The 25644-nt window shown below is 37.6% G+C and overlaps 1 protein-coding gene across 9 annotated transcripts in view; it reads left to right on the forward strand.

Moving 5' to 3' along the window:
• The window catches only part of BTRC (beta-transducin repeat containing E3 ubiquitin protein ligase), a 166067-nt gene that overhangs the window by 124476 nt on the left and 15947 nt on the right, over positions 1-25644 (forward strand). For all 9 annotated transcript variants that reach the window (XM_019809176.2, XM_002913868.4, XM_011235981.3 and 6 more), the window contains 3 exons: positions 16110-16341; positions 20079-20265; positions 24954-25050. In XM_019809176.2, coding sequence (XP_019664735.1) covers positions 16110-16341; positions 20079-20265; positions 24954-25050 — 516 coding nt within the window. The remainder of the gene's footprint in view (positions 1-16109; positions 16342-20078; positions 20266-24953; positions 25051-25644) is intronic.

Genomic DNA, 25644 nt, shown 5'->3' on the forward strand with positions numbered 1-25644 from the left:
TAACGCCGGGATCACGCCCTGAGCCGAAGGCAGAGGCTTAACCGCTGTGCCATCCAGGCGCCCCTGGACAAGGCTTTTCTAACACTACCTTTAAAACAGTAAGTTGTTTTACTTAGTCCTTAAGTAGTACCCAGGCTCCTTGTTGTTATCCCTAAGAATGTATCTACCAAAATGTCTTGATTCTGTCTTTTTCCCAACCTCACCCCACATTGTCACTGCTACTCTCCCGGTCCATGTCCATTCTGATACCAGCCCACTCTTGCAGCCTTAATTTATAATGTTGTCCTATTAGGTTGTTCACCATCGAAAAATACTATCACCATGGAAGATGTGCTACAAATTCTGTTTGTAATTTCCAGTGAAATTTAATCTTTCAAATGGAAAGTAAGGCTCAGTTCTTTTCCATATTCATTTTTTATTACAGCAGCTAATATGCCACCTTGACCTTGAGGACACTTGATGGCCTTTGGAATCTGAAAGAAAAAGGTCTCTAAGTTACAGCAAGCTGTGGGCTGTAATGCTGAAAATTAAGCTGATAGAGAACAACAGCCATCTGAGCATGAGCACTATACCCTTGATAAAGCATTAAGAAGATCCCAGTAGGTTTTTCATATCTATTTGCAGACTCTTCATGTAGCCCTACTATTTTGATTTGGCCCTAAATAAGACAAGTTGGTGTGTTAAACTGATGCAATTTTTTGTTAATGCATGAAGGGGTTTTTAATAGAGAGATACATTCATTTATTGACATTTTTCTAGAGAACCATTCCTTAAATACTGGGAACCATGGAAGGAGGTGGATGGAGGAAATGAGAGTAGATACGAAAGAAATAAGTTTTATTAAGACACAGAAAACTTCCAAGATGACATTATTAGGTCTTCAGTCTTTAGTGTCAGCCCTAAGAAAGGTTATCACTTTTAAAGTGTTAATTTCTTAATTATGGAATATTTTAGCATTTAGAAAAGTGAGAGAATAATAATGTTACCTGTGTACCTGTCACTCAGAATGATAGCATTTCTTTACATTAAAAATTCAGCCATTTTAGAAAAGGTTGACTTATTCTTCAGATTCTGGAATATATTCTTGTCCAAATAATATTAGGAAAATATTTCTCTTTTCACTTGAGGGGTACACTTAAATTCTAGTATGTTGTTTGTTTTTTTTTTTTAAGATTTTATTTATTTATTTGACAGAGACAGCCAGTGAGAGAGGGAACACAAGCAGGGGGAGTGGGAGAAGAAGAAGCAGGCTCACAGCGGAGGAGCCTGATGTGGGGCTCGATCCCAGAACTCCGGAATCACTCCCTGAGACGAAGGCAGACGCTTAACGACTGCACTACCCAGGCGCCCCTCTAGTATGTTAGTTTTTAAGTAAGAAAATATGAAGAATGAATCTCTATTTTTAAATTTATTTACTAGCTCTATTTTAATTTCCCATGGAACTGAATCATATAGACTCAAAATATAAAAGCCTGACTGAGCCTCAGATTATCCCATCCACCCACTCATTTTACAGATGTGGTCCCATGACAGTAGAAACTTAACCCATGATTACATAGCATTAGTGATAGGGCTGGTCCATCATGCTGTTCACTTTGCTGTGGCCCTGTTTATGTCTGTCAACTATAAGAAAACTTTTCATAATGGCTTGTTTCCAGAGTATCAACGTTCAGTATGTATTCCTTAAACAGAGACTAAAAATAGAGTAACTTCAGAACATTTGATACAGAAAAATTTCATGAGAAAAAGTTGGTACCCTTGAGTTTCATGTTTATAGTGTTCCATGTGAGCTTAAGCTGCACCCAGGTGAAGTCAAAAAGTTGGGTAGTAAACCAGGAAATATCTTTATAGAAACCATTTCGTGCTTTAAGAAGGGCCAAGTTCTACAAAGAAAGGATATGATTTATATTTCTAAATCAAGTACATAAACATTATGAAGTAACTGTCTTCTTGATTTTCATTTCTTACTGATTTCATTTTCATCTCCCACCTTTACCCCCAGCAAATACACACACAAAAATCCCTGGTGGAAGTTTGTCCTATTCTGAAAAAAAAAAAAAAATTGTGACCCTCTTTCCTCAGAAACATCAAAAATGTACATTCTCTGGCCCACAGAAATCCCATAAAAATAGTGCCTTTGGGGTGGAAGTTAAATAACCTTGAAACAAAATCACACAGGAATAGTTTTTCTGCCAGCTTTTTTTGTTTTGTTTTGTTTTGTTTTGTGTTTTGTTTTGTTTTTTTGGAAGGCGGGGAGAGGGGGTGGAGGGAAAGGGAAGAAGAGAATCCTAAGCAGGCTCCACGTCCAGCACAGAGCCCGATACTAGGCTCAATCTCACGACCCTGAAATCATGACCTCGGCCGTTAAGAGTTGGTCGCTTAACCGACTGAGCCACCCAGATGCCCCTTTCTGCCAGTTTTTGAGAGATAGGAGGGTGGGTGCGGATGACAGCTGGAATTTCAGTCTAGTTTCAGCGCCAGCTCTGTCTTTGCTGATCACTAAAACAAAGTACAATTCCTTCAAAATGACATTTGAACTAGCTTCAGTGTGGCACTTGTGGTCTTGGTGCTCATGTAAAACACTTTTGGCTGTGGAAAATGTATTTATCCATCTGTACAAAGCATCCTGGTCTTTTACATTTAGTCTTAGTCATTTACCTGGAGTTTTAGTGTCATTAAAAAGAGGAAGGGCCAAAATTTCATTTTAGAAAAACTGTTCACTTTACATTACAACGGCATTTTGAAATTTAGTTTGAATTCAACTAACTTATGTGAATCTGAGCAAGTTATTTTGATCACTTCTGCTAAAAAAAACAGATGCTGCATCCAAACTGAGCTGCTCCCGGATAAATTAAGAAAACAATTACCCAAGTATTCCAGAGAGAAATGTCTTTAGTCCCTTGATGCTCCAAGGGTTATTAAAGTTTTACCTGCAGATAACCAAGACTTCCAGAAGTTACAAGTCATTTACTTCATTCACTGCAGCTAAGAGAGGCCTGTGCTGCTGCCTCATAGGATTATTTCTTGCTGCATTTAATATGCATTAACAAGCATTTGGAAAGAGTTGAATTTCTTCTGGAAAGCTGAGTTGGCTTCTTAAGATCCTATCCCCCCCCCCAAAAAAAACCAAAACCTTGTATTTTCCTAATCCAGGTTTTAGATATACCTTCTCAAAGGCTTTCTTCAAGAGCAAGTTTTACCAAGTCACTGAGACCTTTTTATTGCACACAGAAATGTAAGGATTAGAGCACAAAGAGGAGGAGGGTGGTTTTTTCTTTCCTTTTTAAAAACTGGCTATGTTTTTCCCATGTACTTTTTAATTGTGCTGTAAGTGTGTCTCTGTTTTCCTCTGGCTGCCAATGCTTCCATCATTCCCTGTTATTTATGGTAGAACTTAACTTTCTAATGCTAAAATAAAGGGAGGATGTAAAGGGGAAATTGGGGAGAAGACTCTTGTTTTAAACTTTCTCCATCACAGAAATTATATTTTGGTAATATTAACATTATTTAACATTCAGATGAGCAACCTCTATCTGAGGAAGTTTGCAGAAAAAGCAACCAGATTCCAGACAATTAAACTTTATTACTCTGCCTGAAACGTTAAGTAGTGGTTTAGGAAAATGGTTTTCATCTCCTCTCCCTCTTGATGTTTATTGTTTATTGTGTGGGAGAGGACCTGTTTGTCCAGTGAGCATATTGCAGGTGAACTTGGGAATGCTAAGGCCCTTTTGCATTTGGTTATATTAATTCTTGTCCCCCTCATCTCTCTCCCTCCCTACTTACATCCCCATCTCTTCCCTAGCCCCTCATCTTTCTCCCCCTTCCCATCTCTCCCTACCCCTGCTTCTCTCTCCCAGATCTTTTAGGTCCCTCACCTACCCCCTCCCAAGTGCCCAACTCCCTCCTCTCCCCCATCCCCAGGCACTTTTGTCATTCCTTGCCCTTCTCTCCTATCCTCCTTCCTCTCCCCCTTCTCTCAGACCCTTCTCTCTTCCCCCTCTTCCCTTTCCTCCAAACTTCTCCCCTCCTGTCTCCTTTTTCCTCCTCTTCCTCCTCTTCTCTCTCCTCTTCTCCACAGTCACAGCGATCTGTAATTCTGTGTCCTCCAGGATCAGATCTTGACTTCTCTGAGGCATGGCAAAGGAGATAAATTTTGCCTGCTCTGATTAATTTGATGTTACAGACAAAAAAAAGTCCTCTAGATGGCACAGAAACATCCTCTTCCCCTATACATCCAATAATTGACTAGTATATATTTTTTAAAGACCAGAAAGTTATATACCCATCAAAATGTAAATATTCTTTATTTGTTGATTGTGGAAATTATGGGCAATTTTTATGTTCTTTATGCGTCTATGTTTTTCATACTGTCTGAAGTGTGTCTATTACAAATACTGTTTTTTGAAAACAAATCAGTCTTTCTCTGCTTGACCCCACTAGGTCCTTATTTAATGAAAAGAAAAACAAAACAAAATGAAGAATCAGATTTGACCCTCTAGCGAGTATGAATTTGGTTTGCTATTTTGATGTTTAGTTTTCCGAATCCTTCTAACTTTCAAAACTGTGGCCCCTTGGACTGCGGCCTGAAGCCTTCAGCTATCAGCGCTATCATAGCACATAACGGGTGTTAAATACAGTCTCACAAGTTAGGCTTAACTCTAATCCTACAAGACCTCTTCTGCTTTTCTCTGCCTCCCCAAAATTTAGTTCATATTTTGTTTTTCACAATCTTCTATATTATGAGGGTGGTCAGTGTGACAGACTTGGAGATTTGTACATAGATTTGTTTTCAGCACTGTTACCAGTTTCAGAGGTTAGAGGGAACTGATATCGTGAACAGTCATTCTTTGTTTTGTTATGCCACATTATTGGACCCTGTTTACTGCCGTTGGTACTGTTGGTTATAAAAGGCATAAAATTCATGCCATACTAGGTTGTGATACCAACTCTGTTACAGTTACATGTTAAAATCCCATGTTAAAATCCCACAAGTTCAGATTCAAGTTTGACCAAAAAAAACCTTCCAGACTATTTCCTTCTCATTGGCTAGCTAAGGTATGGAAGGTGAACATAAAAGTAGACGGACTGTTCAAGACAAAGTTACACATTTCCTAGCTACAGTGTGCTCATTTAAGAAAGGGTTAAATGGTGTAGTTCGCGAATGGTTTTCTAGCTGCAGGGGTTTTTGAAAAGAGATCTAGGAATTATGCAGTTAATTGAATTCTTCAGGCATGGACTTAACGGTCATTGAAAACATGTGAGTGAGCAAAATTCTCTTGCTTTGCTCCTGGATATAGTTCATACAGTGTCTTGGAAGTCCTGAATTCTTTTTTCTTTTTAAGAATTTTATGCCAATTTATGCAGGTTGGACATTTTATACGATAAACATGACATTTTAAAAGAGTTTACTTATCTGTTCTGTTCTCTTGCCTTGCCTTTCTCCGTTTGGTTTGTTTCTTTTGTTTTTTTCGTTTTCTTCTTATTTCCTCACTTCCCCAAGTCTGCGTTACTGGTGCTTTTTCCTATTTTTCCCCATCTTGTGAGCAAAGTTTTAACAGTACGTAGGAAGTTAACTGCCTGGAGTCTTTTAAATATAAGTAACACGCAACCAGTAATAAGCTGTCGGTTGTTTTTTTGCTGCCTGCAAAGAAACATAAACACAGCGCTCATTTCTGGCAGGTTTTTACTGTCAGAGTTTCTCCTATTATATTTATCTTACAATTTGCCAGGGGGTGAAGTTATTAAGTTTTAGCAGCAGCCATCGATCAAGTTCACAAGTTAACACGATAAAGGCTCTGTGCCGCTCCGATCCGGGGAAATGATGATCCTCACTCGGTAATTAACTAAATGAGAAAGTTAAATCTTACTTGAGAGCTGGGAGAGATGAAAGAGAGGTGTTTGTCAGTTTCTCAGTGGAAATTAGAAGCAGTTTTCTGCAATTCCCTAAGCTGCTGCTCTGTCATATTTTACATAAGCTCTGGGAAAACGTCTTGTAATTAGTGCTGTCATGGAGGATTTTTTTTTTGCTGAAGGATGTTGGAATAATTCATTAGATTATCAAGAAAGGCTTGTGTCCTGAAATGATTAGCACAGTGAAATTTAAACCATTAACGATAACAAGTTTAGAGCTTGCTGCAGTGCAGAGGCACCCGGGGTATGTCTGTGCCTATTTCAATCATTTCTTATAATTAAACATTATGTCCTTTTTTCCCCTCCCATCACTAAGACCCATCCAAAAATCCTTTTAAGGTGGCACTGCCTACATCAGTGGGTTTACCAGCCTTGGAGGTGTGTGTAGTTAGTAGCTGTAATAATGCAGCAGTAAATTAAACTGCTGTGAGTTTCTTGGTTTAGAACAAAAGAACCTATTGCCCTGGAAGCTATGAAGTTGCATGAGGGAACCCACTACAGAAAGGAGAGCCCCAGTTTTGAAACCTAACAGTATTAAGTGACTGTCTTATCTCTTTAACTGCCCCAGAAACCTGGAAATAGTCAAAATGGCTTTGTTTTAATTTTGGTGAGTTTTTTATATGGCTTTTCCTATAATTAGGAAATTAAAAAAAAAAGATTGGCAAGTGTCTAGTCTTTATTTTTTTAATAATTTTTTATTATGTTATGTTAGTCACCATACAGTACACCCTTAGTTTTTGATGTAGTGTTCCATGATTCATTGTTTGTGTATAACACCCAGTGCTCCATTCATAGTGTCCAGTCTTTAAATAATCATATATACTGGGATATTTGTGAGTTCGTTTCTAGTGAGTTTTATTTGAAAGAATTGAAGTGATTGCAGGCTTTTTCTTGTTGGTTATTAGAAACCAGTCAGATTCATAATGTGAACTTTCCTTCTGCTGACAAATCTGCCCCTTCCTGTCTTCCATGTTCACTAATCAGATCTGACATATTTATGAGTTCACCTAATATGTAATCATATTTAGTAGAAGCTGTTAAAATATTAATATAATAATCCCACCGAGAAATGTGATGTTTACTTCTGTTGAAATGAATGTCCCATTCTATATGTAGAGCCTCCATTTTCTTTTCATTTGCACTCTCAATCTACCCTCCCCACCCCTCAAAAGAGAATGGGATAATGGACTACTTCTTTGGTCTCTGAAAGTTATAAAGGTTTTTTAACTGAAAATTAGAACAATAAAAGCTGTGATCCCACTTTTGAACGCTCATTACCGCTCATTCTGCAAGTTCAATTTATGGCCAGATCTTTTCAGTTTCTCTTGAAATCCCCAGTTAAATAAAAGATACCCAAATGCCAATGGGCCCTAACCCTTCTGGGTTCCTTTTTTGTTTCTGTCTTAGCTCTTTGGGAGCTCTAGAGCTGTTCTGAATCTTCCTGCCATCACCACGTCCCCATGCCGCTGTGTGCTTACTTATCTCTTTTGGTCCTAATCAAAATGCAGACAGTACCATTTCCTTTTAATTTAGCCAGGACAGTGTTGAACTTCCGTAAGAGATATTTTTACAAAGAAATCAATGAAAAACAGTAAGAAAAAACTTTAAAGTCAGTGGTTTTGGATTTTTACTTAACTAAAACCTGGCAACAGCCAATAGAGAGTATAGTATAGACCTTTAAAAAAATCCTCCCTTTTCCCCTTCAAGCTCTTGAATGTTTTACCTTGTTTCTTCTGGCCACAGGAACAAGAACCCTGGTTCTGTCCCCTCCCCTTCCAGGTTAATAACCAGATTAAATATTTGAAGGATCAGTACATTGAAGAAATAAATTATTATCCTGAAATAAATGTGTATTATCACCCAAACCTAGAATTCTCAACGCGTCCTCCTTCCCTTCATGAGGATAAAATATCTTTCTTCCAAATACTTCCTAATCCGCCTCTTCTTTTTTTTTTTTTTTTAAAGATTTTATTTATTTATTCGACAAAGATAGAGAGCCAGCGAGAGAGGGAACACAAGCAGGGGGAGTGGGAGAGGAAGAAGGCAGGCTCATAGCAGAGGAGCCTGATGTGGGGCTCGATCCCACAACGCCGGGATCACGCCCTGAGCCGAAGGCAGACTCTCAACCGCTGTGCTACCCAGGCGCCCCCCTAATCCACCTCTTCTAATCTTGGCCATGACCACCTCTTGCTTGGATTATTTTATCAGCCACTAATTGGTTTTCCTCTGTTCTTGCAACTCGCTCTTGTTATCCCCTCACCATTCTCTACATAGCAGCTAGTATAAATATTTCTAAAGGATAAATCAAATGATGTCATACTTGACTCCTTCAGAACCTGTAAAGGGGTTCTTCTTTACACTTAGGATGAAATACAGACTCCTTCCTGTAGCCCAGAAAACCTTTGTGATCTGGCCCCAGGCCACCTCACTAACCTCATTTCCTGACATTCACTCTGCCCCAGCCATACTAGCCTTCTTTCTATCTTTTACTTGAACATACCTTTGACTCCTTCATGTCCGGGGACCTATTCCCAGATCTTCACAAGACTGACCCTCATTATTAAGATCTAAGCTCCACTGTTAACTCCTTCTCCGTTATTTCATGACCACCTCAGTTGCAGTAGGCTGTACTATTCCCTCCCTTTTTTATGTTACCTTATTTCATTTTTTTGACAATATTTATTGGTTTCTGAAGTTAACGTATTTATTATATATTCTCCTCCACTCCTCCTTAGAGAAGGTAAAGAAACTGTGGTGCCACAATTTCTCTCGCACCTAGAAAAGTGCTCAGAGGAGTAACTCAATAAATGGTTGTTGGCTGATTGATAACTCTAAGGTTCCAGCCTTAGTCAAAATTCTTGTCCCATCCCTCCTAGACTACAGCCTTATTCCCAATACAACCCTTGCCCATTTTGTTCTCAGACTCATTCATCATCTTAATCATTATATCCCCTTTCCCCTACTATGGGTTTCAGTGCCTGAGTCTTTCCTCAAAGCCCTTTTTTAAAAGTTTTCTTTTAATCATCCAGTGTTCATCACAGCAAGTGCACTCCATAATCCCCATTAACTATTTCAAGTCCCCCTTCTCAAAGCCCTTCTCAAGGCCAAACAGAATCCTTCAATATCATTTGCCTCTCTCTAGTCATAAATATTATTCTTTCTAGCCCGTGCATCCCCAGTTCCAAATGGTGTCCTATGTCTGGAACATTTTTCTTTCTCTACTTGCTTTAACCACACCCTTCCCTGTGGTTAAAGCAAAGGGTTAAAGCACAGGTTTTATTGCCAGCTAGAAACACCTATCATCTCACCATCAAGTTCAGCCAGTCCATGCTGCGTCTTCCAATCTATACACAATACTGTTAGCAAAGTGAGCACACTTGATATTGCAGTGGTGGTGGTTAGGCTAGTTGATGTCTGTATTTTTCCCTCCTAGCCCAGCTTCAAAGAAATTCATGGTAATTTTGAAAGTAGTGCTTGTAATATGTTTTCCGGGGGTGGGAGGCGGGAAATGTTAACCTTTAGCCTTTGAGGACTAAGCTGAGGACAGTCATATAAATATTAAGTCCTTTCATTTTATGTGCCTGTCACCTGACAGCTTCTTCCTTTCTTTCTTTTGGAGCTAACTGTTCATTGTAAACAGAAAAGCAGAAGAAGAGTCGTGCAGGGGTAGCAGAAAGTTAGTGTTACCATTAAACTGAGGTTGTTTGTCAGCTTTCCTAGACATTTGAACTGTGGTGGTTGAGTCATCAGCTTTTGTTGGGAAAGCCAAATCAATTCTATTGCCACCAGTAACCATTACCCTTTCTTCCATATACTCTAATATACAACCTTTTGATTTTTTAGTAATTGAACTTTTCACTGTGCCCTTGTGGATTTTCAAAGGTTCTCAAATTGAAATTTTGCTTCTTTTACTTCAGCCATTAGTAGAAAAATCTGTATGGGAGATTGATAGAGAGAAGAGGCTTGATATCAAAGACCTTTATTTCCTGAGCTCTCTATAAATGTAGTATCTTAGTTACAAATGAAATTAATATTGCAGTGACATTTATCCTTAGGAATATTCTAGCCCTAGAAGTTTCAATTTTATTAAAATATAATTTACATACAATAAAATACACCCATTTTAAGTATACAGTTTGGCGAATTTTGGCAAATGTATATATAGCTGTGTAACAGTCAAACTGTAGAACATGTTTATTGCCCCAGAAACTTCTCTTGCACCCTTAGTCAGTCAGTCCCATCCCCACATCCAGCCCCAGTCAGCCACTGATCTGTTTATATCATTATAAATGGGATTTGTTGTTCCTAGAGTTTCATATAAGTACAGTCATAAAGTATGAGTTTTGGTACCTGACTTCCTTTGTTCAGCCTGTGTTTGAGATTCATACATGTGATTTTGTGTATCTGTGGTTCATTCCTTTTATTGTTGAGTAGTATTCCATTTTACAGATAGATCTCGATTTGCTTATCAGCTCTTTTTTTTTCCTTATCAACTCTTGGTGGACTTTGAGGTTTTTCCAGCTTGGGACTGTTAGGAATAAAACAGCTATGAACATGTATGTACAAGTCTCTGTAAAAATGTTTTCATTTTGTAGAGGAGGTAAATGCCTAGGAATGGAATTGCTGGGTCATATGATAAATATGTGTTCAGTTTTATAAGAAACCGCTCCCTGTGTTCTAAAGTAGTTGTATCTTTAACCATTACTGCCAGCAATGTATGAGAGACCCAGTTGCTCCTCATCCTTGCCAATACATGATATGTTCAGTCTTTTTCATTTAAGCCATTCTTAAGTGTGTAGTAGTATCTCATTGTAATTTTAATTTGCATTTCCATAGTGACTAATGATGTTGAACATCTTTCCGTGGGCTTCTTGGCCATCCATGATTCTTTTCTTTTAAAATGTCTATTCTAGTCTTTGGTTCATTAAAAACAAAAAACAAAAAAAACTAGGGTTATTTGTTTTCTTATTATCAAGTTCTAGGAGTTCTTTATGTATTCTGGATACAAGTCCTTTGTCAAATGTGTATATTGCAAATGTTTTCTCCCAGTTTGTGGTTTGTATTTTTATTTTACCTGTTTCTTTTAGAAATCAGAAGTTTAAAATTTTGCCACATGTTAATTTATCTGTTTTTTCCTTGGGGGGAAAAAAAAAAGTCTGTGCCCTTGTGCCCTGTGTATGAAATGTTTGCCTGTCTCAGGAGTACCAAGATTTTCTCCTATGCTTGCTTCTAGACATTCTGTTTTAGCTGCTACACATAAGTCCAGAATCCACCTAAATTAATTTTTGTACGTGGTTGAAAGTAAAGAACAAAGTCCATTGTTTCTATGGGTATCCAGATGTTTCAGCATCATCTTTTGAAAAGATTATTTTTTCCTTATTGGATTATCTTGGCACTTTTCTCAAAAATCAGCTGGCCGTATGTAAGTCATTTTGTGAAGTCTGTATTGTTTCATTGATCTACACGTTTGTCCTTACACCAAAGTCATTCTATCTTGATTACTATAGCTTTATTCTTAAATCTTAAAATTGAGTGGTGTGAGTCTTCCATCTTTGTTTTTATTTTGTAAGATTGCTTGGCTAACTTTTAGGTCCTTTGCATTTCCATTTAAATTCAGATTTTAGAATTTGCTTGTTAGTTTGCTTGCTGGAATTCCATTGCTACTGCATTGGCTCTTATCGGTGGATCAATTGGAAAGAATGAATATCTTAACAATATTGAGTCACATTTGTGAACATAGTATCTCTCTCCATTTATTTACGTCTTTTAAAATTTCCCTCAGCACTGTTTTATTGTTTTCAGTTTTACAGGTATTAAAACATACGTTTTTAAGTTTATCCCCATGTATTACATTTTTAAAAATGCTACGTAAATTGTATGGCAGACAGTTTTAAAAAGTATATTATTTTTTAAAAAATGAAATAAATAAAGTGCCTACCCTTGGTGGGGCTAGTGACCCAACAAAAGGAGCACAAGGCAGGGTTTATAAGGCTGATGGTCATCTGTTTCTTGATCTAGGTGCTAGTTATATTCTGAAAATTCATCAAGTTATACACTTGAGATTATGCACTTTTATGTGCATTCTACTGCAATGAAAATATTAAAATAGAAAAATATATATTACAGAGTGAGAAAGAAGGATGTATTTTCAAAAGGAGAGGAAAAGTCCAACTCCAGCAGTGTCAGAAGTTCATTAAGAGTGTTGATTTATTGAGCATTTTACTGTGTGCCAGGTGGTGAGCTAAGCATGCTTTTCTTAGATTATTTTATTTGCTCCTCAGAAAAACCCAGTGGAATATATCCTATAATTTGGCAGATGAGGGAAACAGAGACTCAGGGAAAAAAAAAATCAAGTTTATGCCATGACACACAGCTAGTAAATTGAGGAGCTAGAATTTGAAACCAGGTCTGTATTGTAGGACCAAAGCTCTTAATACAGTGTTGTGTAGTGGTTAAGAGTAAGTAACTCATTCAGAGTGATGATGGATCTGAGGTGTGTGTCTTTCTACCTCACAAAGAAATACTCTGTTTTGGGGGTGGTAACTAAAATGCAATACCAGCTGGAGTAGCCTAGACAGGTGGTGAATTCATGAACTCTCAGTTTATACTTCATTTCTTTTTTTTTTTTTTTTTAAAGATTTTATTTATTTATTCAACAGAGAGATAGAAACAGCCAGCGAGAGAGGGAACACAAGCAGGGAGAGTGGGAGAGGAAGAGGCAGGCTCATAGCGAAAGAGCCTGATGTGGGGCTCGATCCCACAATGCCGGGATCACGCCCTGAGCCAAAGGCAGACGCTCAACCGCTGTGCCACCCAGGTGCCCCTATACTTCATTTCTAATAGCCAAATGTTTAGGTGCCATTTATGATTTGATCATTGGAAATATAAGAAGGTCCTGGGGAGGCTGGGTGGCTCATTTGGCTGGGCATCTGCCTTCGGCTCGGGTCATGATCTCAGGGTCCTGGGATCAAGCTCTGTATCAGGCTCTCTGCTCAGCAGGGAGTCTGCTTCTTCCTCTCCTTCTCCCTCTGTGATCTTTCTCACTCTTGTTTTCTCTCAAATAAATAAAATCTTTCTTAAAAAATTATATATATATCTGTCCTGACTGAACTTTAGCTCCTGCAGTGGGATAATCAAACTTGAAATCCTTAGGCATTTTTATCTGTTACTAGTTTGATAACTACTGATCAAAGCATGACTCCCTGTGATTATAGAAACATCTGGTTTGTTGAAGGTTATAAATAGAATCATTTCATTACCATGCTGATTATTGTTCTCTGTTACTGGCATTTCTGAAAAACAATACCCTGGGTAACATCCAACTCCAGTCCATTTCTACCTTTTAAAAGACAAAAGGACAAATTTATGAAAGATGATAGAGTGGGAGGTTTGGGCTTTTGAGATGAGAAGTGGCATTTGGTCAAGCTTGTACATCCACCCATTCATTGGCTCACTAAATCTTACTCCATATTTCACAAGTTTTCCTTTTCTGAAATGCAAACAAATAACCTACACAAAAGGCAGCTCCAAAGTCCCCCAAGGCCTGTGTCCAACAAGGTTCTTATTAATCATTTTTAGTCTGTATCATAGACAACAGTGGCATTTATGTTAGAAAACATCCACCTCCATACACCAGGGCTTGCTTCTTATAGGTGTCAGCTTTTTCTGTGTAAGCAGAACAGTTAATGCCATTCTTGAAAATATGCTTTCACATGTGTATCTGGAATCATTTGTAAAGAAGCGTATATGCAGGATTTAACATTTAGAAATTAAGCCAGCCTATGCTTTCAATAGCAGAAGTTGATTATCCAAATTTGATAGTTTTATGGCACGTTCAGTATATCCAGGCAGGTATGAGCTCCATGGTAACATTGGCCTCCCTGCCAAATTGGGATTGCCTCAGGCAGATATGCCGAAGATGATCAAATTACTTTGAAAAGTACCCAGTTGTACCTCTTTTTGATTATCCTCTAAAGAAAGCCAACTTTTTTGAGAGTAGTAAAACTTTCAGTTGATTTCTGAATCTTCTCCTGTGGCCCCACCTTCAAACTTGCGTACGATCCTTGTCTTCTTTTTTTTTTTTTCCCCTCATACCCCTTATCCAGTCTGTCAGCAAATTCAGTTTGTTCTGCCTTCAAAATATACATTGAGTCCCAATTATTTCTTACCACCTCTACAGCTACCACTCAAGTCCCAAAGATTGTTCTCTTCCATGGACTGCTGTGAAGTAGTCTCTTTATAGTCTCCTGTTTCCGTTTATGTCCCCGTCCCCTACAGTCTATTCACACAACAGTGATCCTTTTAGAAGGTGTCAGATCATGTTACTCTCAGGCTTCTAGGTGATTCTCCATGTGACCTCTCACTCTGCGTAGCTTCCTATCTGCCCAACTTCCCTCTCCAGCAGGGTAGCCTGAATCTCTTACATGGTGGCTCAAGGCTCTAAGAAGAATTAAGCAGAAGCTGCCTGGACTCAGGAGTCCTAGAATGTCACTTTTTCTATATTCTGTTAGCCAAAGCCCAGATTCAAGGGCTGGGATAAACTCTACCTTTTCATTGGAGGAATGGCATTCATGTTCAGGGAGGGATGGATGTGTTTCAGGCCATCATTGGAGATTAGCTACCACCACCTAAATGACCTGGATGATCTGGCTTGGACTACTCCAACTTCTCCTTGTTCACTTGTTTCAAACCACCCTGGGCCTCTTACCTGTTCCTTGAACATGCCAGACAGACTGCCACCCAGGACTTTAGCCCTCAGATTCTCTTTGCCCTAGTCTTTTCTTCCCCCATCACGTAACATAATGTCTAGTTCCCTCATTTCCGTCATGTCTCAGTTTAAATGTCATCTGTTTATTGAAACTATCTTTGACCCCTCAGACTTAAATAATTATATTAGTTTTTGGTGTTTTTTTAATTGCTACATAACAAATTACCAGGTTAAAATAGCACCCATTCATCAGCTCACCGTTTTCTAGGTCAGAATTCTGGCACAGCATGGCTGTGGGGGGTCCTCTGCTGCTAGTATCGCAAGGCTGAAATGAAGATGCTGACCAGGCCGAGTTCGCATCTGGAGGCTCTGAGGGAAAATCTTCTTCTCAGATCATTGTTGCCAGAATTCAGTTCCTTGCCTTTGTAGGATTGAGGTCTCCATTTCCTTACTGGCTGTCATCTGGGAGCTATGTCAGCTCCCAGAGGCTGACCACATCCTTTTCCGTGTGGTCCCCCTTCTTCAGCAACCAACTAGACCAAACTCTCTGCTTTTAAAGGACTCACTTGATAGGTCAGACCCATCGCAGTAATCTCCCTATCTTAAGGTCTGCTGATTTGGCACCTTATCAAAACAGTACCTATGTGTTTGTTTGAATAGCTGAGAGAAGATATGTGTACACCAGGGGCCAAGAATCTTGGGGGCAACCATCTTAGAATTTTGCCTACTACAGTAACACCTATGCTTTTTCTATCCCCTTTTCTTAATAGCACTATTCACATTATGTTTTCTATTTATTTGTTTATGGTTCTGTCTTGCTGTACGCACTACAGTATAAGTGCCTGATGATAGAGACCGATATTTTTGTTCAGTGTTGTATTCGTAGCACCTAGGACAGTGTTCGATACATTGTATGTGCTCAGTTGACATTTACTGAATGAACTAATTAATAAAAAGATTTTATGGCATGTAATTTTGATTTCTTTTTTAGAAGGAAAAGGAGCATATAAATGTTATAGTTAAGCTTTATCTCCAAAGGTACTAGAGTCTCAAATTATTCATCAGCCTTTCTTTGCATGGAAGGTTTCTTATTTGACTACTAAAAAATAAGTTGTGAGTAAGTAATTGTATAAATGTCCAGTAACTTGTGTATACAAGAAAAAGCAAATTCGCTTTTTCGCTTGTTAGTAATAATAACTTAACATACTTTCAGCTTTCAGTTTTCATCTATAGATCTCCAAATAATATCTTCCTGTGAATTTTTAGGAATGGATGCCCAGTTGTCCAGCATTATTCCTGATTTACCAACTTACTGTGGTCTTTGTGTGGTTTTCCATGTAATTGCTGTTCACAAATATCCAATTACTAATGAGTAACAGACTGAGCTCCATCATATAGACGTAACATAGCATGCCAGATCAGAAAAGTATCTCTTTCCCTCATTTTCAGTACTTAACTGTTTTATGTTTCTTTTAATCCACTCTTTCTGCAGACAAAACTTGCCAATGGCACTTCCAGTATGATTGTGCCCAAGCAACGAAAACTCTCAGCAAGCTATGAGAAGGAAAAGGAACTGTGTGTCAAATATTTTGAGCAGTGGTCAGAGTCCGATCAAGTGGAATTTGTGGAACATCTTATATCCCAAATGTGCCATTACCAACATGGGCACATAAACTCGTACCTTAAACCTATGTTGCAGAGGGATTTCATAACTGCTCTGCCAGGTACGTCTACGGGTATTTGTGGGCCATTAATTTGCCTGGAAGATACGTTACAATGGTAATGGAACTGGATCTTCATCTCTCTTTTTTAAAAGTCTTTATTGGCTTGATTTTTATAAACTGAGTCCTTTAATCGTACCTTCTTGGGGTATAAATACCCAAAGTCACACCCTGGAAATAGAAACTCCTCTTTCCCCTGTCTTCTGTGTATCTCATGCCCTTCTAGTCATCCTGTTCTTACCCATTCAGAGATGCAAATAAAATATTTTCTGAGGTGTTACCTCGATAATGTGTCTTAGTTTTTAAGATATGCTAATTTAGGTACTTGGATTTGGGTTTCTATGGGAATTTATCAACAGAATATTTAAATTATAGGACTGAATAGGAAACATTTTTGAGTATTTTAGAAAGAAAAGTACCTCAGGAGTCTTATGACATTAAATATGTAAACTCCCGGCTTTGCAGTCTCACTTTCTCAGTAAGAAAATAGATTTCATAAACTATATACATATATGTTTAAATACACGCACACACACTTAAAATATTTTTGGGGGGGGTGGGAGGATGATGTAGTTTTACTGAATGCTCTATGCTGATCCTAGGACACCCTATGTAGATGTCAGTATTTGGGGCAAATGAGTTGTCCTCTTTGTTAAAAGTTTATTTTTGAAGAAAATACAGTGCAGGGGCACCTCTGTGGCTCAGTCAGGTTAAGCGTTTGATTTTTTATTTTGGTTCAGGTCATGACCTCAGGGTCAGGAGATCAAGCCCTACCTTGGGCTTGATTCTCTCTTTCCCTCTGTCCCTCCCCCATGCTGGCTTGCTAGCACTCTCTCCCTCTCTCTCTGAGAAAAAAATAAAAAAAGAAGAAGAAAATAGAATACAAAAGATGAATCTATAAAATATCATATCTTGTTTTTTTTTTCAGTTTCCTTATTATAGAAGTTATAGGAAATTTAGGAAATTCAAAACAGTTTAAAATATTAAAATGAAATTTCCCAGAACCCCACCATTCAGAGAGAGGTGCTAATATACTATTAATATTTTGGCCTTACTATTTAACTAATAGCTAATATGCTATTAATACTTGGCCTTACTATTTTTTCTAGCTGTGTATATTTCCTTTTAAAGTTGGGATCATAAGTGTTTGTAACATTTCTTCTTACTATAGTCTCTTAATGTATTTTCCTAAATGTTCTTTCAAAACATAATTATTTATAGTATTACATATTCTTTATGATGGCCGAAGCACATATTATGTAACCCCTTTTTTGAACATTTAGGTAGTTTAAAATGTTTTTCCTATTATAAACTTTGCTATGGTGGACATTCTTATTCACTAATCTTTTGGGCATCCTAGGAAAAAATAACAGAAGTGGGATTCCTTTATTAAAGAATTATGAACATTTTCAAGGCTTTTAATACTTGTGCCAAACTATCCTCTATGAAAAATATACCAACTCTCTGCAAAACTGTGTATTACTACTTTGCTTAATCTTTGCCAATTATCTTTTTTTTAATTTGTTTTTCCAAAATTGGAATTTAAATCACCCTTTAGAACAAAAGAAATACCTATGTATAGCTTAGAAATAACCATTTTAAAGCTAAATTTGTAGCTATATTTTTTGTTAAATAGAATAGACTTCTGGCCCCTCTTCACTCATTGGATTTTGTTTTAGCCATAGGCAAACAGTTTTCATTGTGTGAACAATCTGTGTGTACCTCATTACTGTGCTCACCCCAATTATCAAGACATGCTACTATCTCAAGCATATACCACTAAGAATTGAACAGGAGTTGATTAGACCTGTATATCCTTTGCCTAATCCTGATCCCTGGTGTGTATTTGCTGACCACTTTATAAGATATTAAATCATCAGTCTAATGTTTTATGGCCATTTTAACTTCTAAACCTACACCATCTGGCTACATTTAGTAAACCAAACTACTTCAAAAAATGCCTGTAATCCATTAATGTAATGGGTTTGTTTGGAGTGTTAGGTGAAATTACTTCCAAAGACTTATTGTAGGGACATAGTGAAAGATCAGGAACAATTTGATGATAACCATTAAAAACACAGGAATGGGGGCGCCTGGGTGGCACAGCGGTTAAGCGTCTGCCTTCGGCTCAGGGCGTGATCCGGGCGTTATGGGATCGAGCCCCACATCAGGCTACTCTGCTATGAGCCTGCTTCTTCCTCTCCCACTCCCCCTGCTTGTATTCCCTCTCTCGCTGGCTGTCTCTATCTCTGTCAAATAAATAAATAAAATCTTTAAAAAAAAAACCACAGGAATGGATTTTGGAAACTTCTGATGGCATAGAAAGTTTCAGTTTAACATGCAGGAATTGTATCATCACTGTTTTTTGCATGAAGGACTAATTATTATATCTTTAATTGGCTCATAGTCGTTTCCCTTTAATAAGAATTAGGTGATGGATGCCTCCATCTGCTTATGCTTAAATATGAACATGTGATGCCAGCCAAACAAAATCCATTTAATGCTTTCTTTTCCAGATCTGCTGAAAAATGTGACTGATATCCATACAATTTTATAATTAGAATAATGTTTAAGCACATTTGGATTGTTGCTAATGGCGTCCAAGTATGTCTTTGTGTGATTCAAGGAAAAGGCACAAAATGAAATGTGGTGTTCTCTTTCCTGTTTAAGTTTGTGCCTCAAGGAGTAAGAGTATGGAGGCATCCTTTTGCACTATTTAAGTCTTTAGCAAACCTCTGATATGTAACCTGAAAGAGAAATAACTTTGAATGTGTTTATCTCACTTGTGAATGAGAACAGCAGCCAAAAGCTTTATTAGTATGATCATCCTATACCTCTGAGGCCTCAGTACAGATTTGGGTGGTAGAGTATTTTAATTGGGAAGCCCATCCAGTTTAGGCAGCCCAAGAGCTACTTCCACTCTTTTCCTCTATACATCCTACAGAATGGTCTCTGAAATGCTAAGCAAGTTATTTATTGGTCTGGGTTTTGTTTTTTTCTCTTCCTTTTCTTTTCTTTTCTTTTCTTTTCTTTTCTTTTCTTTCTTTCTTTCCTCCTTTTTTTTTTTTTGTCAACTGTCATTTAGGTTTTATGGCAGCAACTACTATCAAATATCGTTTTTTTAAACATCTGAAATTAAACTCATACTTGAACTTAAACATACCTCTCTGTCTTTCCTCTTGGGATATCTCTATACCAATCTGTATTTCTTTTTTTTTCCTTTCTGCATGCCCAAAATTCTATAACCCAGCACATTCTGACTTAGTGCCTCTCCCCCAGTACATTTAAAGGATATTTCTTTTACTGAACAGCTTTGGAACTGCAGCAGTAATAGAAACAGAATGAGAAATGGACCTAATATAGAGATTTGGGGGGGTCTGAATCACAGACTTTGAGATGCCATCCATAGAACATCCCCTAGTGCTGAAATCCATATAGATAGATGTGAATTGTTTTCTGGAATCCTTTTTATTTTTAATGTCTTGGGGGGTTTGCTAGTTGTTAGCTTTAACTTCCTTATCTAAAGGGAGATGGAAAATACTGTTCATTTCTGTAACCTTATGGAAAAATTATTGACACTCATTTTACCCAAGTTTCTGTTTGAAAAAGAAACTGGACCACACTAGGGACAATGATGTGCCTTCAGAGCAGAATAAATGCTGTTCTGTTTTCAAGGACCTTTTGTAAAAAATCATTCACCACCTATATTCTTCTTCTTTGCCTCCACCCCCCACCAACAGCTCGGGGTTTGGATCACATTGCTGAGAACATTCTGTCATACCTGGATGCCAGATCACTATGTGCTGCTGAACTTGTATGTAAGGAATGGTACCGAGTGACATCTGATGGCATGTTATGGAAGAAGCTCATTGAGAGAATGGTCAGGACAGATTCTCTGTGGAGAGGCCTGGCAGAACGAAGAGGGTGGTGAGCCTTTTAACTTTCCTACTATTATTGATGAGCTTCAGGACCTGGCCATTCAGAATTATTGGAATAACACTGGGAACCAGTGAGACTGCTTTTCATTTAATGTAATGATTTAGCTGGTTTATAGCACAAAATGTAAAATAGTTATACATGTATTACCTGTTTTTCGTCTGACCAGTCACTGATAAATGACATAATAGTGTGTTAATACTGCTTTGCAAAAAAATTATTAAAAACTGACTTCTGTTTAGGGGCGCCTGGGTGGCTCAGTCGTTAAGTGTCTGCCTTCGGCTCAGGGAGTGATCCCAGCATTCTGGGATCGAGCCCCGTATCAGGCTCCTCTGCAGGGAGCTTGCTTCTTCCTCTCCTACTCCCCTTGCTTATGTTCCCTCTCTCGCTGCTTGTCTCTCTCTCTGTGTCAAATAAATAAATAAAATCTTTTTAAAAAAATAAAAAATAAAAATAAAAACTGACTTCTGTTTAGAGCGTTCTATTCTCTGGGCAGAAACTAGTGTCCTGACAAAGGGCTGATAGGCAGTTTGTAAGACAGATGACTTTAAATCACACAGAAGCCATCCGATGCCTGAAACAATCCTGAACAAATAAGTTTTTTCTCCTTCAGAAAATTTCTTGTCTTTAATCCATGCCTGTGGTGTTTTCTCACCTTTGTAATCAAAATTATTTTTACACTCAACTAGAATAAGAACTCTAGGTATCAGAAAGACTAAAATGTGGGATCTAGTGTATATCACTGTTTTCTTCATAAGACCTATATTTTCTCAAGATTGTACTGCTTAATCCCAAATTCCTTAAGGCATTATATAGGTAGCAGCCTAAGAGACTTCACTGATTCTGTTGTTGTTCTTTTAACACAAACGTACCATTTCATTAGAACTTGTAGAAGATGCCTTCTATGTGTACTTTCTTCTCAGAGGATGTCTCTAGAATGTCACTATAAGAAAGTCAGGTGTGAATATTTCATAAGTAAAATAAAGGTGACATATTAAGTATTTTAGCTGATGGATATGCACCAGCAGGCATATATGTGCTCAGGGATATCCTGAGCAATTAATTTTATCAATTATTTATCTTGAACCATAAAGAGATACAAAACAGTTAAGAAAAGAGGATCAGCTTTTCTTAGCAATTTTCATTAAAATATAGCTGGCTTCTTTTTCTTTTCTTTTCTTTTTTTGCATCTTTGAAATTCATTAATATATAATAAACATAATGACCTCTAAGTATTATACCAAATGCTTCAAGAAATTTCTGTCATTTCTATTGGGAAGACTTTAAAATTTCTCTCAAATTCATTTAAAGGAAGCAAATGCCAGGCAATTCTTTGGCTATATAAAAATGAATAAATGAAAGCATAGTGTTATTCTTCCCAAATATGTTTCTCTTATTCTTACTTACTTCACTATATAGAAAAATTGAAACCTTTCATAACTTAATTCATACTTTGGAAATAAGCCCTTTATAGTATAAAAAAGCAAAAAAATATATAGTTGTATGGGATTCAAAGTCCATCATTTTGCTAAACATGTCAGGACCAGCCTTAGATATAGAGCAGTTGCTGACATGGGAAAATTTTAGGGTAGCTAGGAATATTCCACTTCCCCCTCATGGGAAAAAAAGAAGAGAAAATTAAAAAAAAGAAAAGAAAAGAAACTCTCCTCCAAATTGGAACTCCTTGCCTGAAATCTCCATTACAGAGATTCACTCCCATAGTGATAAAGATTTTCTTCCCTGTTAAAATACACTTTGCTCCCATTTAGACTGTAAATAACAGTAGACCTTTATCAGACATTAGTTTACTGATACTTTTTTTGAAGGCAAGAAGAAGAAGAAATAGATGGGCAGATTTGGGCAGATGCATGTGAAAATGCCAAAGATAAGCATAGGCTCCACAGTTTTGCTTGGGGGTCGCAGTAAATAGCAAGATCTGTTATGTTAGTTACAAAGAAAGAAAACAAACAAGATCATTGAAAGGATGGCCTTTTGGCCTTTTAAAGGGGTGTTGTGAAGGGAGAGCTGAGGAATAATCTAGGATCTAGTATTAATTCTCACTCTTTCCCCTGTCTGTTCAGTTATCACTCTTTTACCTGTCTTTTCAACCACAGGAGCCCATTCCTGTTCTTTTGAGTATCCTTTGGAGTTCAGACCATATTCCTTTGTCTTTGGCCACATTTGTCATCTTGGCTTGATAGAGCCCTGTGAAATTACAAATATTTGTCCACCGCATGAAGACCTTTTCTAATATCCCCTTGACTTCTCTGGCTGCTTCTATTTTTAAATGTTGTCTTTCTTCTTGTGTTAATGTCCTCCCCTACTTTTTAAAAAATTTAATCTATGATCCCTTTCTCATCTTCTTTCAGATTGTTTTACTAAGCCTACTGTGTCAATAAAGTCTTTCTGTCATACCTTTCCCCAAATGCTGGCTTTGAAAGTTTCTTCCATTTTCTCCAACCAAAAATAAATAAGTAAATCTAGTTCTCCAATGAAACTTTGGGTTTAACTTCTACTCCACTGTTGTATTTTGTATCTAGGTGAATTTGACAGTTCATGACATGAACTCTGTCATATTGAATGTGCTCTCTCTGCTCAGTAATGGTAACTCTTAAAAGTATAATAAAAGATCACTTGGGGAAGTCCGTTTTCTTAATCAGCAGATCACATTTTATGATAATATTCTAAATTTAATATTTAGCATTTATCATGTACTCATATTCTGAAAGGTACTAGGCATTTCACATAAAAGTGGTCCCTGTTGTGAGAGAGCTTCCATCATAAAAGGTTTTGACTTACACCACAGATCTAGACTGAAAAACCAGTTTTCAACACCTAGCCACCCTTTTTTTGTAGCACCTTTAACTTTAAAGAAATTTGGATACTTCAGCATGGCATGAAAAATACATTGGGATAAAAAATGAGATCAGAGGCTTATATGGTTTCTCTTTTCTTAGGATTTAGAGATGGTTTCGTTATATATGAAGAAAATCCTGGGGTGCCTGTATTCAGTTGGCAGAGATTAAAAGGAGACAGCAATCTGTGAGGGATGGTGGGCCCTGGGAGACAATAAAGTAATTAAGAGTGTAGGCTCTGAAGTCAGCCTTAGATTCAAATTCCAGGTCTGCTCACTGGCTATGTGACCTTGAACAGGTTACCTAATCTCCCTGACATTTGATTTCTTTATCTGCAAAATAAATATGGTGATTCTCACCTCATGAAAGGATGTTGGAATTGAAATTATTAAGTTATATTATTAACCAGATTTAAAATTTCTTCATTCAAAATCTGTTGTTTGCTTGCGGTGTGTTTATAGAATAAGATTGTTCAGAGACGTGTACTTGAAACCTAGAATTATTTCATAACGTGTCTTCTTTGCCCTTTATGTTGGTGTATCATGTTTCTTGCTCCTGTTAGCCCCTTTTTAAAAACTAATATTTTAGCTTCTCCAGTGTAGATTTCCCTTCCTGTATTAACACAGAAGTGAAAGCCAGTTACCTTCCTGATAGGAAATTTTCTCAACTAATTTTCAAGGTGTATAATAGGAAGAGGGCAGGGGAGAAGCGCTCCTGGAGACATTGAACAATTAATTATATTGTAATGGAGCTATAGAGGGAGGAGTGGATGACTGGCCCAGAGAAAACATGATTTCTCTGGTGCCAGGATTACACTCAGAGGCATTTCTGCCTATCTCCACTTTGCAAGGCACGGTGCCAGTGAGAACAGCAGTTAGTACACCCATAGTGGGGTTTACTAGCTTCCACACCGTGTTTGGTGGGTTCTTAACTTCAGGATGAGGAATTAAATTTTTTACCCAGCAGGAAGTGATTGCCATTTACTGATTTTTTTTTGTAGCAAAGATCTAGCTTGGGATATGAGTATTCCAGAGATGTGCTGTCATAAGGAAGGAGATGCTAACAAATGTGCTCACTGGAATCAAGGAAAGGCAGTAAAATGCATGGATGTATGTGCGTAGCCAGGAACACACCTGTGAAAGAATGTCATGCCTTAGACTTGACAGCACCGTGCTCTTAGGCATTTTCATCTTCTTCTACACCTGCTGCTGGACACTCCTGTGTTCCCTTTGTTTTCTGTCGAAATGAACTGAATTACTCCTTTTAAAGCATAGCTGTACTGATCACAAGCAGTCTGGGTGCCTGAGCTGCCACCCCACGTTACCCCATATAAATGAAGACTAGAAAAAATGAACTCCATGACAGAGGCATTCTCACTGCCCATGATGCTAGAGTGACACTGGCACAGCTTTACTCAGTGGGGAAAAAAAACAAAAACAGAAAACCACGGGGCATGTGCCCAGTTCAGAGATAGTAGTTATCATCACCAGCAAAATTTTCAAAAGATAAGACCAATGAATCTATATGTTACAGAGGTCTGAAAGGCCAGTTGATAAATTCTGATTATATGTATTCTGTTTGTTGACCTTATAACATTATACTCTGATGGCTACACTGCAGGTCATCATATTGACAATCAGTGTTGACTCAGAAAGTTATTCCTTGACATGGGACTCCTAAAATCAGGCTTAACTTCATGCCTTTCCAGGCTAGTTATAGAGATTATATAGAATTGTAACTGTGAAAACACTTTGAAAAAATATGAAGCTCCTTGTAAATGTATAATGTTATGATTTTTATTGGGAAATATTTGTTGTTTTTTAGGGGACAATATTTATTCAAAAACAAACCTCCTGATGGGAATGCTCCTCCCAACTCTTTTTATAGAGCACTTTATCCTAAAATTATACAAGACATTGAGGTAAGAATCTATGTATGTATATTTGAATATTTGCCAAATACTAGAGAATCATCAGCATTCTTCAATAACAGCATTATTATAGCAAACTCATATAGGTTTATTAATGTGGGTTAAAAATAAATTTCTTTTAAGTAAATAGGGTAGGTAAAATATAGTAAATTGCCAGGCGAAAAAATTTAAAGCCTTTAAAGATTGTTTACTGCTAGATAAATGAGAGAGAAGATGATACCTTCATGCAATAGCAGTGAGACTTAAAGTTGCACTTATAATCTGATATTCAAATATCTTCTGAATTGAGCCTCTCTGGAAGTTCACTAGTAGAATGGCCACCACATATGTATGAGGACCACTGAGCACATAACTTTATATAGTTCATAGCTTGCCCTGTGTTGCCCTCTTTCCACCCGTTTATCATTTAATTGAATGAGTTATGTGCAGGAGAACTCTAGAAAATAAATCTTTAGTAACTTTGCAAATGGAAAAATGTTATGCAGTTTTAAACAGTGGCTTTTTAAAAGCATTTTTAGTTTGCCTTAAGGTCTACATATATTTAATAGAGTGAAGCATTTGAGCATTTGTCATTGGTTGCCATGA

This window comes from Ailuropoda melanoleuca, chromosome 6 (assembly GCF_002007445.2).
Source record: "Ailuropoda melanoleuca isolate Jingjing chromosome 6, ASM200744v2, whole genome shotgun sequence".
NCBI lineage: Eukaryota > Metazoa > Chordata > Mammalia > Carnivora > Ursidae > Ailuropoda > Ailuropoda melanoleuca.